The following is a 15,871-nucleotide window of genomic DNA, read 5'->3' as shown; positions in this document are numbered from 1 at the left end:
ATTATGTCAAACACACTAATTACAACGATATTTATCCAAACATGAGAACAGATCCTAATCTAAATTTTCATTATGAAACCTGAGTAGTGTTTAATCTCATTCAGCTACAGAATCTAAAGTACTGACTTTATTCCCATTCTACACTAACACGCCTCATTAAATGTTAATTTTCAAATCTACGTTATGAAACTTGAGGGCATGTCATTTTTCAAAACTAAGTTACGAAACATGAGCTCATGTTATTCTCAGAGTAGACTATGTCGCCTGAGAACATTTTCGGAATGAGATCCAAATCATCGAACAAGAGTTTCAATCCTATTTGAGATTTTACTATAAAATCTGAATGCATATTTCAATCCTAGGTTATCAAATCTGTTATTAACCTGCAGAAAATTTACATGAGTAGTTTGCTCTCGACAAGTGTAGCTTGATCTAATATTGTTAAGCAAACATAGAGTAGACGTTTTTTCATTTTGCATAAATATCTGTTTATTTAAATTAGACAAATGTTAAATTATTATGTTTTAAAACATGAGTCATATAATCCCAAATATCCTACTGATAGAGAGAAGTACAAAAATATAACGATACTGCTAATACATACTTGGATGACCTGGAGATGTTCTTTTCTAAATGGCTTAGTCCCCACGTCGAGGTAGACTAAAATGCACCCGGAAGGTGGCACTTGCATGACGGGGGGGGGGGGGAGTCTAAGAGTAAGTTTTCAGGATCATGGTCATCTCGGGGTCTCAGCGCCGCCATTTTTGAAACACTATATTTCCTAACATGCTGGCGTGATTAAACATGGCGTATGTGCTCAGTACCGAGAGTGGAAGGGAAATTCTAATAGGGTTTGTTTAGGCGGGCTCTTGGGTAGTTACAGAAGTAATTGGGAATAATAGAACAGTTACATTGAGACCTCTGTGAGTAATGGAGTGGGTGTTTGAAAAATGCAGTGGAGAGAAAGCATTTTGTGTTTGTCCAATATTAATTTATGCTGTGTGTTTGTGAATTTATTTGTTTGTCCGCTAGTTCTTCTCATAGTTTTGAAGCTAGCAAGATCAAACTTTGCACAGGTGCTCAGGTACCACTGGCGGGGGTCCTAACATTGTTTTTTTCGGATCGGGACTTCATTAGAATAGCCCTTTACTAACAGGATAAAATGCGCCCTTAAGGTCTCTCAGGCATGATGGAGACTATGAGTCGATTTTCATGGTCGCTGAACCCACATTGAATATAGGATTTTACGTTTCTGGCCGCTCTCCTGATCCTGGGGTGCTATGTTTGAAACTATATTCATACCCACACTCACAAGCTATCGGAACGAAACTTGGCACATGTGCTCAAGTTCCACAGGCGAGTGTCCTAGCTGGGCTTTATTTTCTGGTATGGACCTCCCCATTAGGATAGCTATATGAGTAATTGGAACAACTGGAGGAGGTATCGTTTTCGTTTTTGAATTTCGCGCAAAGCTACACGAGGACTATCTGCGCTAGCCGTCCCTAATGTAGCAGTGTAAGACTAAAGGGAAGGCAGCTAGTCATCACCACTCACAGCCAACTCTTGGGCTACTCTTTTACCAACGAATAGTGGGATTGACCGTCACATTATAACGCCCCCACGGCTGAAAGGGCGAGCATGTTTGGTGGAACGGAGATTCGAACCCTCGACCCTCAGACTGCGAGTCGAGCGCCCTAACCACTTGGCCATGCAGGCCCCTGGAGGAGGTAGATCGTTACACTGGGGCTTCTGTCAATCATGAGAGGGCATTTGAGCCCCCTCAGTAAAGAGCATATTTTCCAGGTAGTTATGTGACTTGTTCATAATTCCCACCATAACTGCGGAAGAAATAATTAAATAGTTATATCAGTGTCGGTGATTATGAGACTATTAAGTACGTGAGTTATTACAAAAAGAATTCATTGTTCCTTTAGATCGATTTATCGATTTACTAAATAGAAGTATTCTTTTGTCCGATGTTGCCATGTTGTTTTTTTCTGTAAGGAAATTTCTAAAGAAAAAATTATTCTCATGAAAGAAGAAAAGTGAAAGAGAAACTAGGATAAAAAGATAAATACACAGTCGTTTATCAATCAACTTGAATAAAAGGACAAAATATTATCTGAATGCCATGTAGAGAGTTGCAAAATTCCTGATCACAAGTAACAGTAAAATACTGTTTATGGGTGAATGTCTCCTTTGTAAATAATCCAACTCATCCTGGAGAGTCTTTGCTACATTTGTTATGTAAAACAGCCCTTTGAATCTGAGTTACGTATGTAAGTCATTGAAACATTACGCACTTAGTATCAGTAGCAATGAAACAGTGAGAACAACTCTCCAAATGCCTTTGATTTATTTTTGATTTTGATCGATTCTCTCTTTTTTCAGAAAATGCTGTTTACAGCTTTAACGACGGAAACAGAAAAGAAACTGTCGATTTGGTATGGCCAACAAGTGCAGTAAAGCTGTCGATACCTTAACACTAACGGATGGGCTGTCTGGACTTGAGATGAGCTTTTCTTATCAAAGGAACTAACGAACGATGGTCAATATAATTTATTTTTGTCTTTTTTTTAACATTCAGAACAACACATCCATGTCACATTTGTCATGAGGAAAAGACGATATACAACATTAATGATACAGAGTTTTTGGAGACACTGTCAGCTTGTCGTTAAATATGAAATGTATGAAAATTGGATATAAAATCAATAGTTATATAAGTAACGAAGCTTAATAATTAATACGATAAAAAAATAAAAAGGATAGGCGAATAAAAATATTCAAAAAAACGCCTGTTCTCTTAAAATGGCGGCCAAGAGCGGTATGATAATTGCGTGGTGGTCTGTGATCTTGACAGTCTTTAGTTTACGTCTCGTTGCTGCAAAAACGCGCTCCGCACTTTGAAGCAGCGGGTGCGTTCAAGGACTGACTATCAAAACCAACGTTTCAATTAGAATAACCAAAAATTTGCAATGTGTGCCACAGATTAGCTGTCTTCTCTCTTCCCTATAGTTCATCATATCGAAATAAGGACGACTAGCATAGCTCTTGTGTAACTTTGAACGAATTCTAGGAAGCAAACTAACATTATGGATAAAAATGTTCATTGATACTAATGTTTTAAGGAGAATTAGCTGGTTTTTGTTTTCATATAGAACATAAATACTTCATATTTTATAACTCCAAAGCCAGATGTTCACAGAATGCATAAACATTTTATAACTTCGAAGCCAGACGTTCACAGAATGTATACACGTGTTATAACTTAAAAGCTAGATGTTCACAGAGTCCACAGACCTTTCATAACTCCAAAGCCAGATGTTCACAGAATGCACTTGAAACCAACACAAGAAACCACTAACACACAGTTTATCTGTTTAGTAGACAACAGAAATGAGGCTCCAAATATATTAAATGGTTCTCATTCAATCATGACGACCTTATACATTTATTTCTTACACTGAGAAACATTTGATGTGATGTATTTCATAGTCTAGCAACACAAATGTTATTGTGTGAACATATTGCAACTTTTGCAGCTTTCTGGGAAAAACTGACAATAATTATCTGAAAACATTCTGATGATTTATTTGAATGATTCAGTAGTACATATTTTATGTATATTAGATAAATATTACGAAGTTTGAAAATGTGTTTGTTAGATAAATGATATTCTCCCTGTGATAAGGAAATTTGTACTCATGCGAATATTTTAAATTTTTTTCATAAAATAATAAAATTCGAAAAATGTAATATTTTCATTGAACAAATTAGGTAATGATGTATATAAATATATGTAAGTGATTAATGTTTTAAAACGTGTCAATTTATTTGGTTTTATGTTCTTTTTATGGACATGACTTCCGTTTCCAGAATTATAATAGTATCTTATCAACAGGGGAGGATTTGTAAAACGTGTGAGCATAATAATAGTACTGTTGAATAATAACTGCTTTAATCAACATAGCTTGGGAATTACTATTAGTATACGCATCTCTTATTGTCATCCCTAATAACTTAGCATATTTAAAAAAGAAAGGCACTGGGGATGTAGGAATTCAATCACGCAACACTTTAAAGTCCATTTGTGATCAAGATCAACTTGTCTGTTGACGAAGTTACAGTGCTTTGGCCTGACTGGACTGCGACAACGTTGATAGAATGCTAAATACGACTCGAAGCGTCTTTTTTTACGAAGAACATCAGCGTACGCTGACCAGTTTTTAGTATGAATTTTTTGTCGTTCCTGTATGCTGTACATAATCAGTTTGTAGATAAACTGGTATGCTGTATTTTAAGAAAAACTATGTTCATCATAATTGTAATGTTTTTCTACACTTCACCTTTAACAGAAGATTGAAGATTTATTTGCCCAATGTTGAAGATTATATTAAGGCAATTTTTACAGAAATACATTGTGTAGTAGTCCTTTTATAAACACACACACGCACATATATATATATATAAAATTTTCAGTATATACAAATCCGTTTTAACAAGACATGAAACGTTCTCCCAAAACACATTATTTTTTCTTTTATAATTAAAACGAAGACCTGGAAACTGTTTTCTTTCAAATAAGCTTTTTGTTTTCGGACTATAAAAGATATCATCAGTTGACATGCAGGAAGAAAGAGAGATAATTTTGGAAAAATTAGAAAATAAAACAACCTTTACTTTCAAAATAATGATAATTTTTTTTATTTCAGCCAACGTTTAGGCTTCATCACGGATAGTATTACAAGAGGTAGACCTAATGAAGCCGCAATGTTGAAAATTTGGCTGAAATAATATTTTTTTTTTATAATTATCATTACGTGGAGAGTAAAGATTGTTATTTTTCTAACTTTATAGTTAAAATCCCTCCGGTGTGTAGTACAAGATCTGAGAAGGAATGGTTGGCCAGTTCACGTTGAGTTTATGTTGTTTCAATCGTGAGTATACCAAGCCGACTGGTTTTTCTTATAACCATCACAAAAATATAACTTTTTCGAATAGTCGTTGAAAGCTCTTGGTTTTTGCTACCATGGATAGAATTTGGTATCAAGCAAGAAGTGAACTCGATGGAAAATACAATGACAACATCCGCAAATGCTCGATAATCTGATTTGTTTTTTTGTAACTAAGCGCAAAGCTAAACAATGGGCTATCTGTGCTGTGCCACCACGGGTATCGAAACCCGGATTCTAGCGTTGTAATCCGCAGACATACCGCTGTGCTACTGGGGGCCGATAATCTGGAAAAAGAGTTACGGAAAAAAAAGAAAACGGGCAATAGAAAATCGAAAACAAACACACCAAAAAAAAAAACAACAGAATAATTAGATTTTTCTTCTTAAGTACTTTAGTCATTAACCTTTATAACATCTCACCTCATTGGCTTAAACAAGGCTTCCTCTCCATTGTCGTATTCAATTATCAGCTTCAGCTGGGTCCCGCCCTCTTTTTGCTCTAGTAAAATATATCATTAAAGTATTTATAAACAGTATCAAGAGGTTTTCGTTACAGTCCATACAAATATATGAGACATGTGAGCGTTTTAAATGTAAGCTAGAATTAATTCAAAAGAGATACACATAAAGAATAATGAATTATCGTTATCTCAAACTTCGCACTACTATAAATGAAAAAGTCTACTTACTAATGAAAATAAAACATAAAATGAATGGACATTTTTAAAATATCACAGAAACATTACGTAATTAGTGAAAGACAATAAACTGAAAATCACATAAAATAAACAGATAAATCAACAGATAAAGAAGCATTTAAGAGTATATTTAACGTGGTATCCTCATTAATGACGAACATCAATGACATATGCTGTAAAATAAAAGCAGCATTTCTTCTGATTTTAAGATATCAAAACCTGTTAGGGAAATTGTTTATAAAATCTCATTTACAATTTTGTTCAATTCTGTTTTCAGTGCATTTTAATGCTGATCCACAAGTAAGGAAATAACTTCAAACTCTGTAGACGTTGTTCATCTGAATAGAAAATTAAATAATTCTTACAACTAATGATCTTATTTATCTTCGGGAGGCAATAGGCGGATTTACATAAACTAAATATCGCGTATTCTAGACGCGCGTGACAAAATTCGAGTAGCAATAAAAACTTGAAAATAACTTTCTCGAGTATATTTTATCTGATTCTTTCCCAAAATATGAGAAATTTAGTATTTAATTAGACGATCTATTTTAAGTCAAAGAGCAACAACACAAGTACCTTTCTAATTATGGCTGAAAAGGTAGTTTAATTATAACAGTTTAAAAATCACTTCACTAGTAACTATTTTATTACTCTTTTTACCGAAAGAACTAATTACACACGTAGACGAAACGCATGCGTAAAATAAAATGATTTTTAACAAAGTACTTGTGGGAATCTAATTAAATACTTCGACTGAATTTTCCAGTTCAATATCGTATTGAATGGTAAGTTGTCTTAATAAGTTAAGACGATATTCAATCATATTTCTGATACTCAGTAATATAGTTTATATTCAAGATATATTAACTGCGTTCATCAATTCATCTTTCACCTAGATCAACCAGAAATTAATTATTTCGAACTATGAGTATCATTAAGTTATAAAAACAATATCTGAAATATGCATTTATCTCAGGCATAAAATATTTAGTGTCCATAACTTATTAAACTTTTTTTTTAATGAACAGGATAAGAACTACTGAACAAACACGGTTTGCGGTAAAATGTAGGCTAACATCACAGGTTTGTCCATGGCGAATGGCATCGTTAGTACACCTCGATATGGGCACCTTTCGCGGCTCGAAGTCTGTTCGAGCGATAATCGCTCTCCGCCGTTGCGTTGGTTATTCGATCATGCAACGTTTCCATATAGGGTACCTTCGTTTTATAGACAACGTCCTTCAGGTATTCCCATTTGAACTAGTGGAAAATAACTGCAGGCATTAGTCCCCCACATGTTGTAAACCACAACTGTGTATCTGGTGTGATTCCTATTCTATTCAATTAAGAAAATGATCCATTGTATATTTATACAAAATAACTGTTTCCAGGGCATCTCTAGTGTGTTTGGAGTCGCTTCAAGAGCTGCACGCGTCTCCCTATATGATATCCAAAAAAGGAATGGGATTGAAACCCAGTGAGAATGTAGACAACTCCAATCAGCCAATCCCATCTTTCTTATGGACGGTGTTGACTACTTTCGTGCCTTATTAGGCTGAAATCAGAGCCAAGTGCAAGAACACGTGGTAAAACAAAAGCATGGGTCAGATTATTTACAGTAGGTGTCTGTGACTTGTTGGAGATACATTTTAACAATAAAGAAACAGCACATAGTCCACTTGTTTTGAAATAATATACTAAAACAAGTCAGACGTTTATACAAATGTTCGTTACACAGTTACTTACCACAGTTGTATCCAGAGCTTTAAATAATCGTCTCTTTTCGTTAAAGTCCACACAGGCTAGTTCAATAATGTTAGCCATTAATGGTACCATTCCACAAGATGTTGATGTAGTAGCAAGTCCATCAGTTCATATTCCTTCTCACACCATACTTCTACCACTGTCACATTATTCTGTGAAAATGGGACTGGTTCCGGATATGAGCATATTTCTATTATGTGGCCACAGGGAGAAGCGCGACTCATCTCTTGTTCGGTATACTGACGTCCAGTTGAATCTGAAACTGTCTGATTCATTCTCGAATGTTAATCGACAGGTAGTGACCATCTGCTTGTGATATGTATGGTATTCTGTCTTGTTAAGTGTCTGAGCAAACTTACCACTGGTTTGAAAGTGCTACAACATTCTGCTAATGACACTTTCGTCTGGTAATTCTTCACATTACTGAAACATGTGACCTCCTTGAGGTCTATACAAGTTTCTGAACAATTAGAAATGTGCGCTTAAGTTAAAAGTAGTAAATCAAATAAGATTGTTTGGAACCAATATATATATATAGCCCAGGATTGACCACTAGATATACGACTTGCTTAACAGTGAATGAAGAAATGTGATTGATATTATTTTATAACAGTAGTTTTACTTTGTCAAAGCTATAATAATATACATTCTGATTATTAGAATAAAACCATAGAATAAATTTCTCAAAAACCAAAATTAACTAAGTGAAACATCTAAGAAACTCTGATGATGACATTATTTTGTAATGTTGCAAATTTTATTAAGAAAAAAAATATCAGAAGTTGTCTATATTCTAAATTATGATGAAGTATTTACCAACATGAACAATTGGCATGTTAGCCATGTCACTGAGAAGATCGTCCACAATCGGATCATCACTTTTATATAGTTCATTCTGACTGATGCTTAGATGAAACACTTCCCAGTCTGTAAAATTTTTCCTACTGTATCTGTAAAAATATATATATATATAATTTTAAACTACAATAACTTTAGAAAATAAACGTGTTACTTATGTACCAATAGCCTTTTCGCTACTTAATTAATAAATATGAATAAATATTGATCAATTTTGTCCTAAATCAAAATTTCAATTTTTAAACAATTAAGTTCCTTAACGTTTAAGGAAATCATAATGACAATTATGTTTATAACTCTGAAACATGATCTGCTTATCTATTGCCTGAGTAATCTGATAAGAAAATACACTTTCGTCACAGATATGCATTTACATATATGTAAAGCAGAGTTGTTCGTTTATTATATATATATGTATAATTTTAGGACAACAAAGGATCTGTTGGTCCATTTAGGCTGTCCCACCCTCTAAACTAAACTTTATAGTTAAAATAAAACATTCAAAGCACCTCTTATCATTCAAATATTTATCAAGCCTTCGTTAAACTCCCTTAACGCTACTGTTCTACTACATCTGAATGCAACCCGTTCCAAAAATAAAGCTGTCTTAGCTGAAGATGATTCTTATCCTGCCAAAATTTATACTTGTGTCTTTTATCCTACCATTCTCACCATTAAGTATGCAAAAATATGATGCATAAACAGTATCAATTCCCTTAACAATCTTAAACACCCCAATCAGATCCTCCCTGACTCTTTTTTTTTTCAAGAGAAAGCAATTCCTAAGATCTTAACCTGTTCTTGTATGACAACCTTCCTATTTCAGGTGTCGTTCTAGTAGCTTTCATCCTTTCAAATCATTCAATGTCCTTCCTAAGATAAGGTACCCAAGACTGAACCCAATACTCCAAATGTACCAAAACCAGTGATCTGTAGAATAAAATTACAGCGTTTTTATGTTTTTATTTAGTATTTCTGTAGATACAACCTAAAACCCAATTTGCCAGCCACTAGCAAATGTACTTTGTTTGAACGGCTTAAGAGATTGATAAACTAAAACAGTTCTTAATCTGTCAATCTTTCCAATGCCAAGTCAAGTGTCTGGTGTCACAAGCTATGAGAAAGTGGCTGAAGAAATGCTAAAAAAAATTATTTGGTAACCTTCCAAAGATGTTCTTCTTTGGTTCCTCTTAATTGGCTTATAACGTAAAAATCTAGGGTTCGATTCCACGCGGTGGACTCAGCGCAGGTTACTCATTATGTAATTTTGTGCTTAAAACAAAACAAATCTCCAAACAACACGAGTTTAACAACGATTTCAATTTCATCGCAATGATACGCACGAGAGCTTAAATGTGCGAGGCAACAAAATACGCGGGGAGACGCCAACAAAAACTACTTTAATGGTGTGCGTAGCACAGGTACCTTTGCGTAGAACTAACGGTTCGCGTGCTGCGACTTACCTGATTTCTTACTTACAGTCAAATAGAAGAAACATAAAATACATGAAAATTCTGTCTTGTGGTAAGCAACAAACACAGGCAAACTGTACACTCATTTTGCCTTTTGCCACAAACAAAAACTGTAAATACGTTGTGTATTTGGTTACAAACAAAAAGTATAAACCTACTCTGTATTTTGTCACAAGCAAAAGCTGTAAATTCATTGTGTATTTTGTCACAACCAGAAGCTGTAAATCCATTGCATATTTTGTTACAAGCTGAAGCTGTAAATCCATTGTGTATTATTTCACAAGCAAATTTTAAAACCATTGTGTATTTTGTCACATGCAAACTTTAAATCCATTCTGCATTTTATCACTAATAAAGAACAATGATTTTAAGCGTTTGTCGTTTTCGATTTAATGCATTTACAGATAAAATTGATATAAAACCATATAAATATATGTAAAGTACAGTAAATGAAAGATTAAATCAATTAACTAACGACATTTTATAAGTTCGTGGAGTTACAACGCTAGAATCTGGGGTTCGATACCTGTGGTGGGCAGAGCACAGATAGCCCATTGTGGAGCTTTGTGCTTAATTACAAACAAACAACATTTACTCATTGAAATTACAAACTTCATAAACTGAAAAGGCAGTTTCTAATTATTAAACTAATTGGATATCATGGAAACTTATTTTTAGATATTCTTATACAAGTCATTCGTTGAACTGTGAAATAAAAATAACAAAACTTAATAACATTAGTTAAATAGCAAGTTGTTAACGAGATTCGCAAGTGGGACTTTTCAACGACTTTCTCTCGCACGTGTTCCAGAGCGAAAAAGTTATGAATGTATCACGGCAAGGGATCTGTTAAATATATATCACTTGATTCTGTCGTACATTCAGAAACGGGTAGCGTAGGTTTTGTTTTCCAGGTAAAGAAGCTCTAGAAAGTTATCTGTTCGCAGTCTGTATATAAATAAATACGCCACCTCCCATATATATATATATATATAACGAGAAACAAAAGCCTTTATTCTGAAGACAATTTCATCATTCAAACAATCATCTAGAATATATGCGTCTCAATTGAATATCAGGCATTTATTATGTCTAAGATCACACCATTTAATGTATCTTGTATTAGCATAGTATCACATCATTTCACACTCTACAGTCTAAATTCCTAGTGGTTTAGTGGTTGGGCTACTTGATTCGCAATCTGCGGGTCGATGGATTAAACGCATCGCCCAACATGCTCGCCCTTTCAGCCGTGGGGGCGTTATAATGTGGCGGTCAATCCCACAATCATTTGGTAATGAATAACCCAAGAGTTTGCGCTTGGTACTGTTGACTAGATGCCTACTCTCTAGTCGAATATCTATCCGTGAAATACATCAAGTAAACAATCGTAATATTCCTATTGTGAATTTAAGCCACGTTATTGTCAAAAGGCAGATCGAGCAGATTTTTGGAATTTAATATTTTGCACGTTCCAATATAATAATTCTTAAAAAAAAATCCATAAAGAGTTTTGAAAGTATAGGAATATTTGGTTTATTCTTATTATTCATAGGTGAAGAAATTACATTGGCTGACCACTTAATTAGGTACCTGTGTATAATAAAATACTCGTAAACATATCAACGCCCAAATATTGAAAACGTTCTTGTTTCATTATTTTTATTGAGGATAAGATAATAATTATATTGATTTAAAGAAGTATTTTGTTAAGTTTAGTCTAGTTTAGAATATCCTCCATTTAAAACAATGCTTAATTTTATGGAACGAAAATGTTCGTTTCTTTAAGAAAATTTAGTGAAACGCCAATAATCGCTTTTTGAATAAACTGTATTAATAATTACTTCTCCGAAAGAGGCAAAATGCTGCTTGGAGAGGTCACCTGTTTTAACCGCTCGCACCTCTATACTGTAGTGTGTTGTCTGCCAGTCAGTCAGTAGACGCTAAAATGACGTCAAATAAGGTGCGCTTAACGTTACAATTTTTACTGTAACTAGTAACTGTAACTACAATTTTTACTGATACTATCGTCAGTAAAACGTGCTCATGCCATGAATCACAAAAAGAATTATTCATTCTGTAGGTTACAACACAGCATGATATATGAAGTTCAAAAACAATAAATACAAATATATGTTAATCGTAATTTTAGTTTTATTTACTCTTGAAACAGAACACTTTCGGGGACCCTGCGAAAGTACATTTAGTATAGATGTATTCCATGAAAACGTATTTTACAGCAGTCACTGTCAGTTGAGTTCATTACATTAAAACGATTTTAGAGCCTAATCATGTTATTAAAATTAATGTAGCAATGTCCAGTCATACTCTTTCTGACGACCGTGCATCTTGACACTAGTGCTGCAGCATAATTTCCATAATAAAAGGCTCCGTCATAAGACTATCGTTTTGAAAGCACACCAAATCTTCCAAAAGGTTTTTCATAGGTTATGACTGTTACGTACACTTCCCAAAAGCGACCACTTGTCGATAGCATCGCACTACCTACGGACGCTAATTTCAAAACGTAGTTCTGATACATACCTTTCCTCTGCGACTTTGTTTTGGCTGTGGTTGTCGTTACCTGACTTGGTTTATGTTAAAATTCACACTACAACATGTATAACATTTTAAACATATTCTACAAAATTAAGTGTATAAATTGCTCTTCTTCACAAATCATTGCTCAACAGCATTTTCTAATTATCTTTGTTTTATAATGTTTCAAGCATACTTTTTAAAAATAACTATATAAATAAACCTTTATATTTCAACATGGTGCTGAGTCTGTAAGTTTTATTTTTGCGTTAATACTCTACAACATTCCAAATATAGTAATGTTCTATAACGTTAAAACATGTTCTGAAATTGCATTCATACAACATCTCCACAATAAACTTACATACACACTATAACATTTATGACATGATATTGTTGTATAACGTTACAAATGTACTCGACAACAATCCATCTATTCCACATCCTCTACTGCAAATGTACACTATAACATTTAGAATATGGTATAATCCTATAACAACACTATAGAACATGTTCTACGGTACAAACACATTTTCAGTATTCACCATATAGTATTGTTCTGTAACGTTACAAGCAGATCATAATATTCACCGTATAGTATTGGTCTATAACGTTACAAACATATTATAATATTCATCATATAGTATTGGTCAATACGTTACAAACACATATTACAATATTCACCATATAGTATTGTTATATAACGCTACAAACGTATTACAATATTCACCATATAGTATTGCCATATAATGTTACAAACATATTACAATATGCACTATATACTATTTTTATATAACTCTTCAAACACATGTTACAATATTCACCATATAGTATTGTTATATAACGCTACAAACGTATTACAGTATTCACCATATAGTATTGTTCTATAATGTTACAAACATATTACAATATTCACCATATAGTATTGTTCTATATGTTACAAACATATTACAATATGCACTATATACTATTGTTCTATAATGTTACAAACATATTACAATATTCATTATACAGTATTATTATAAATTGTTATAAACATTTTACAATATTCATCATATACTATTGTTATATAACGCTATAAACATATTACAATATTCAAATGTTCTGAAAACTCCATTTGAAAATACTTGACTTTAAATGAATTAAACGCCAGAAACTTCAGAATTAGAGCTACCTACTAAATACTTTTATGGTGCATAACTAACTATACTAAGTGTTTTGCACATTCTGTTTTTGTATTTATTTATTTCTCTTAATTATGGGAATGATTGCTACATAACTATACTACAGATATACAAACTAGTTACGTTGTGCTGTTAAAGCACCGGGAATGACCCAGTGGTTAGCTTGTCGGGCTTCGGATCAGAAATCCAAAGTCTGATGCTGCGATGTGCCGCTTTGAGATTTAAGATGTGGGTGCATTATAAAAGTAACAGTCAATCCCACTATTCGATTTAGAATAATCTTTTGGTGGTGGATATAGCTGACTGGTTACTTTTAGCCTGAACAGCAGTTCAATATTATGGACTCTATTCCTAACTAAGCATTAGGATCTTTAACCTGGCCCTCGAATCCGTGTGTCGTATAAACTATCGTTTAAGTTTGAAATACCAAATATGAAAATTTGTTCATAAAATTAATCAAAAACAATACAAGTAATAAGTAACATATCAAAATATCATTTGTAACAAATTTATTCCTGATGCTTTGTTTTCCTTATGAGCGTGTTTTGTTATTTTATTTTAACAAACTTTTATTTTCTTTAATTTATAAATTTTAGTAATATATATTTTTTCAATTTAAAAATTCTTTAAATGTTGAGTTGAAACCGGAAGTGACATTATTGATAAAAGTAAGTATTATGAAAAGAAAAGGTTGGTTTGTTCTTTCGACACATTATTATTTATACAATAAAATTTTAAAGAGGATAATAAAAAAATTAACGAATAGAATAAAGAGTCAAGGTGTGAGACTTACTTGGAAGTGATCCCTAACAAGTCCGCCAGAGTGGGGTTGAACGTGTTTTGATACCACTGCCTTCTGATCCAGTCTTTTCTTAGGGAAGAGCTGGCCACTAGGTTTAACAGGTCTGACAAATCCTCTACTTCAGTATTACTTAATTTAAATTCTTCTTGTTCGGTGTTGTCCGTCGGCGTCTTCACAGTTTCAGAAGGATACAACTGCGCCTCTGTACTACCTATGGCGTTTGAAGGTGGACTTCGATTGCCGGTAGTGTATATGGTCTCCCTTGAAACCTGGTTATCTTTTTTCCTTTTTATAAACCGTCTATGAAGGGTTGCATGAGTATCACTATTGAGTTCATGTGAAGAAACAACATTTTCAGAGTTAACAGCGACATTAAAACGTATCGTGGTTTCCCGTAGATTTGTTTCCATTAGCACCACTAGCGTTACAACACAAGCCAGAACAACTCCCCCTATTAGACGTTGCTTTAACTTCATTTCATAAACAATCCAATTAATTAATGAGAGTGAACACGAAGGTGGTTTTTCAATATCTAAATATGTTGAATAACTCAAATCTCCGTCTATCCCTGGTCTTTGAAGCTGAGCACAAATTAAAGATCAATTTACGTGGACACGGAGCCATCGTGTGAGAGCAGCTTCAGAGACATCGAGTATCGGCTCTTGGTAGCCCAAAAGGTAACTTATTCCCGCGTATTGGTTGCCATAGCAACAAATGTCCACCTCATGCTGACATCACCAGCTGCATCAAAACTATTCGTTGAGCTTTATCTTGCAGTCAGTTGCTTACGCATCTTCACAGCGCTGTAATGAAAATTCAACACCTCTGGCTCTGAAGAGCAGGTAGTTCGTAGGTTGAGCTCTTCTTGTCGAAAGTTACCATAAATAACACAATGTTAGCAGGCTATATCTGACGTAAAATCAAGATCGGTTGAAAGATATCAATATATATAAAATATCTATTTCTTATTTAACTTAACAATTAATTATATATAGTTGTTTGAAATTAAAGTAATCGCTAGCAGCATAGTTTGTTGCTATTAAGATTGCTTCTCTGGAACTTTCAAGCCAATATTTAGAGTTGGTTTTTAATATCAACTAATTTCAATGCTAGATCAAAATAAGGTTTAGAATTATTACATTTTTATTTATGTTATTTTGACTGTGTTAACATACATAGAAACATAAAAGAATGTAACTACTAATTCAATGGTGAAACATTTCAACACCCACCACAAGTTTGAAAAACAAAAACTATGGTTTGGACATAATACATGCAATAGTGTAAATTTATTGATACACAATAAAATCGTTTAAGATATATTATGTTAATGTTTGTTTAAACAATAACTTTTAAAACCTATGTATTAAGACTTAAAAAAATTACCGAATACAATTGAAGTGTTGTATTTTATATTAAATTTATAACAAATCAGGAATCGTATGTAGATTGTTACGTCAGATTCATTCGAAGCTTATTTTAGTAGATATTTAATACTCTCATATACAATATTACTGCAATCATAACCAAGAAATTGATTAATTAATACAAAAATCTAATTATTTTAGGCCAACATAGCCGCACGTTTTCGAAAT

General features: G+C 33.5%; 1 protein-coding gene across 2 annotated transcripts in view; it reads right to left on the bottom strand.

Moving 5' to 3' along the window:
* Positions 1 to 15,871, bottom strand: part of LOC106460532 (extracellular serine/threonine protein CG31145-like) — a 64,752-nt gene that overhangs the window by 10,283 nt on the left and 38,598 nt on the right. The window contains exons 2-4 of one of the 2 annotated variants that reach the window (XM_022387533.1): positions 14,268 to 15,185; positions 8,239 to 8,372; positions 5,378 to 5,456 (exon numbers count right to left, since the gene is read on the bottom strand). In XM_022387533.1, the coding sequence (XP_022243241.1) occupies positions 5,378 to 5,456; positions 8,239 to 8,372; positions 14,268 to 14,752 (698 nt within the window). In that variant the 5' untranslated portion in view covers positions 14,753 to 15,185. The remainder of the gene's footprint in view (positions 1 to 5,377; positions 5,457 to 8,238; positions 8,373 to 14,267; positions 15,186 to 15,871) is intronic. The other variant, XM_022387539.1, reaches the window with a different exon arrangement.

The sequence above is a fragment of the Limulus polyphemus genome, unplaced genomic scaffold (genome assembly GCF_000517525.1).
Source record: "Limulus polyphemus unplaced genomic scaffold, Limulus_polyphemus-2.1.2 Scaffold34, whole genome shotgun sequence".
Taxonomy (NCBI): Eukaryota; Metazoa; Arthropoda; class Merostomata; order Xiphosura; family Limulidae; genus Limulus; species Limulus polyphemus.
Note: the sequence above shows the minus strand (reverse complement) of the source record. Positions and strands in the feature narration are given on the sequence as shown.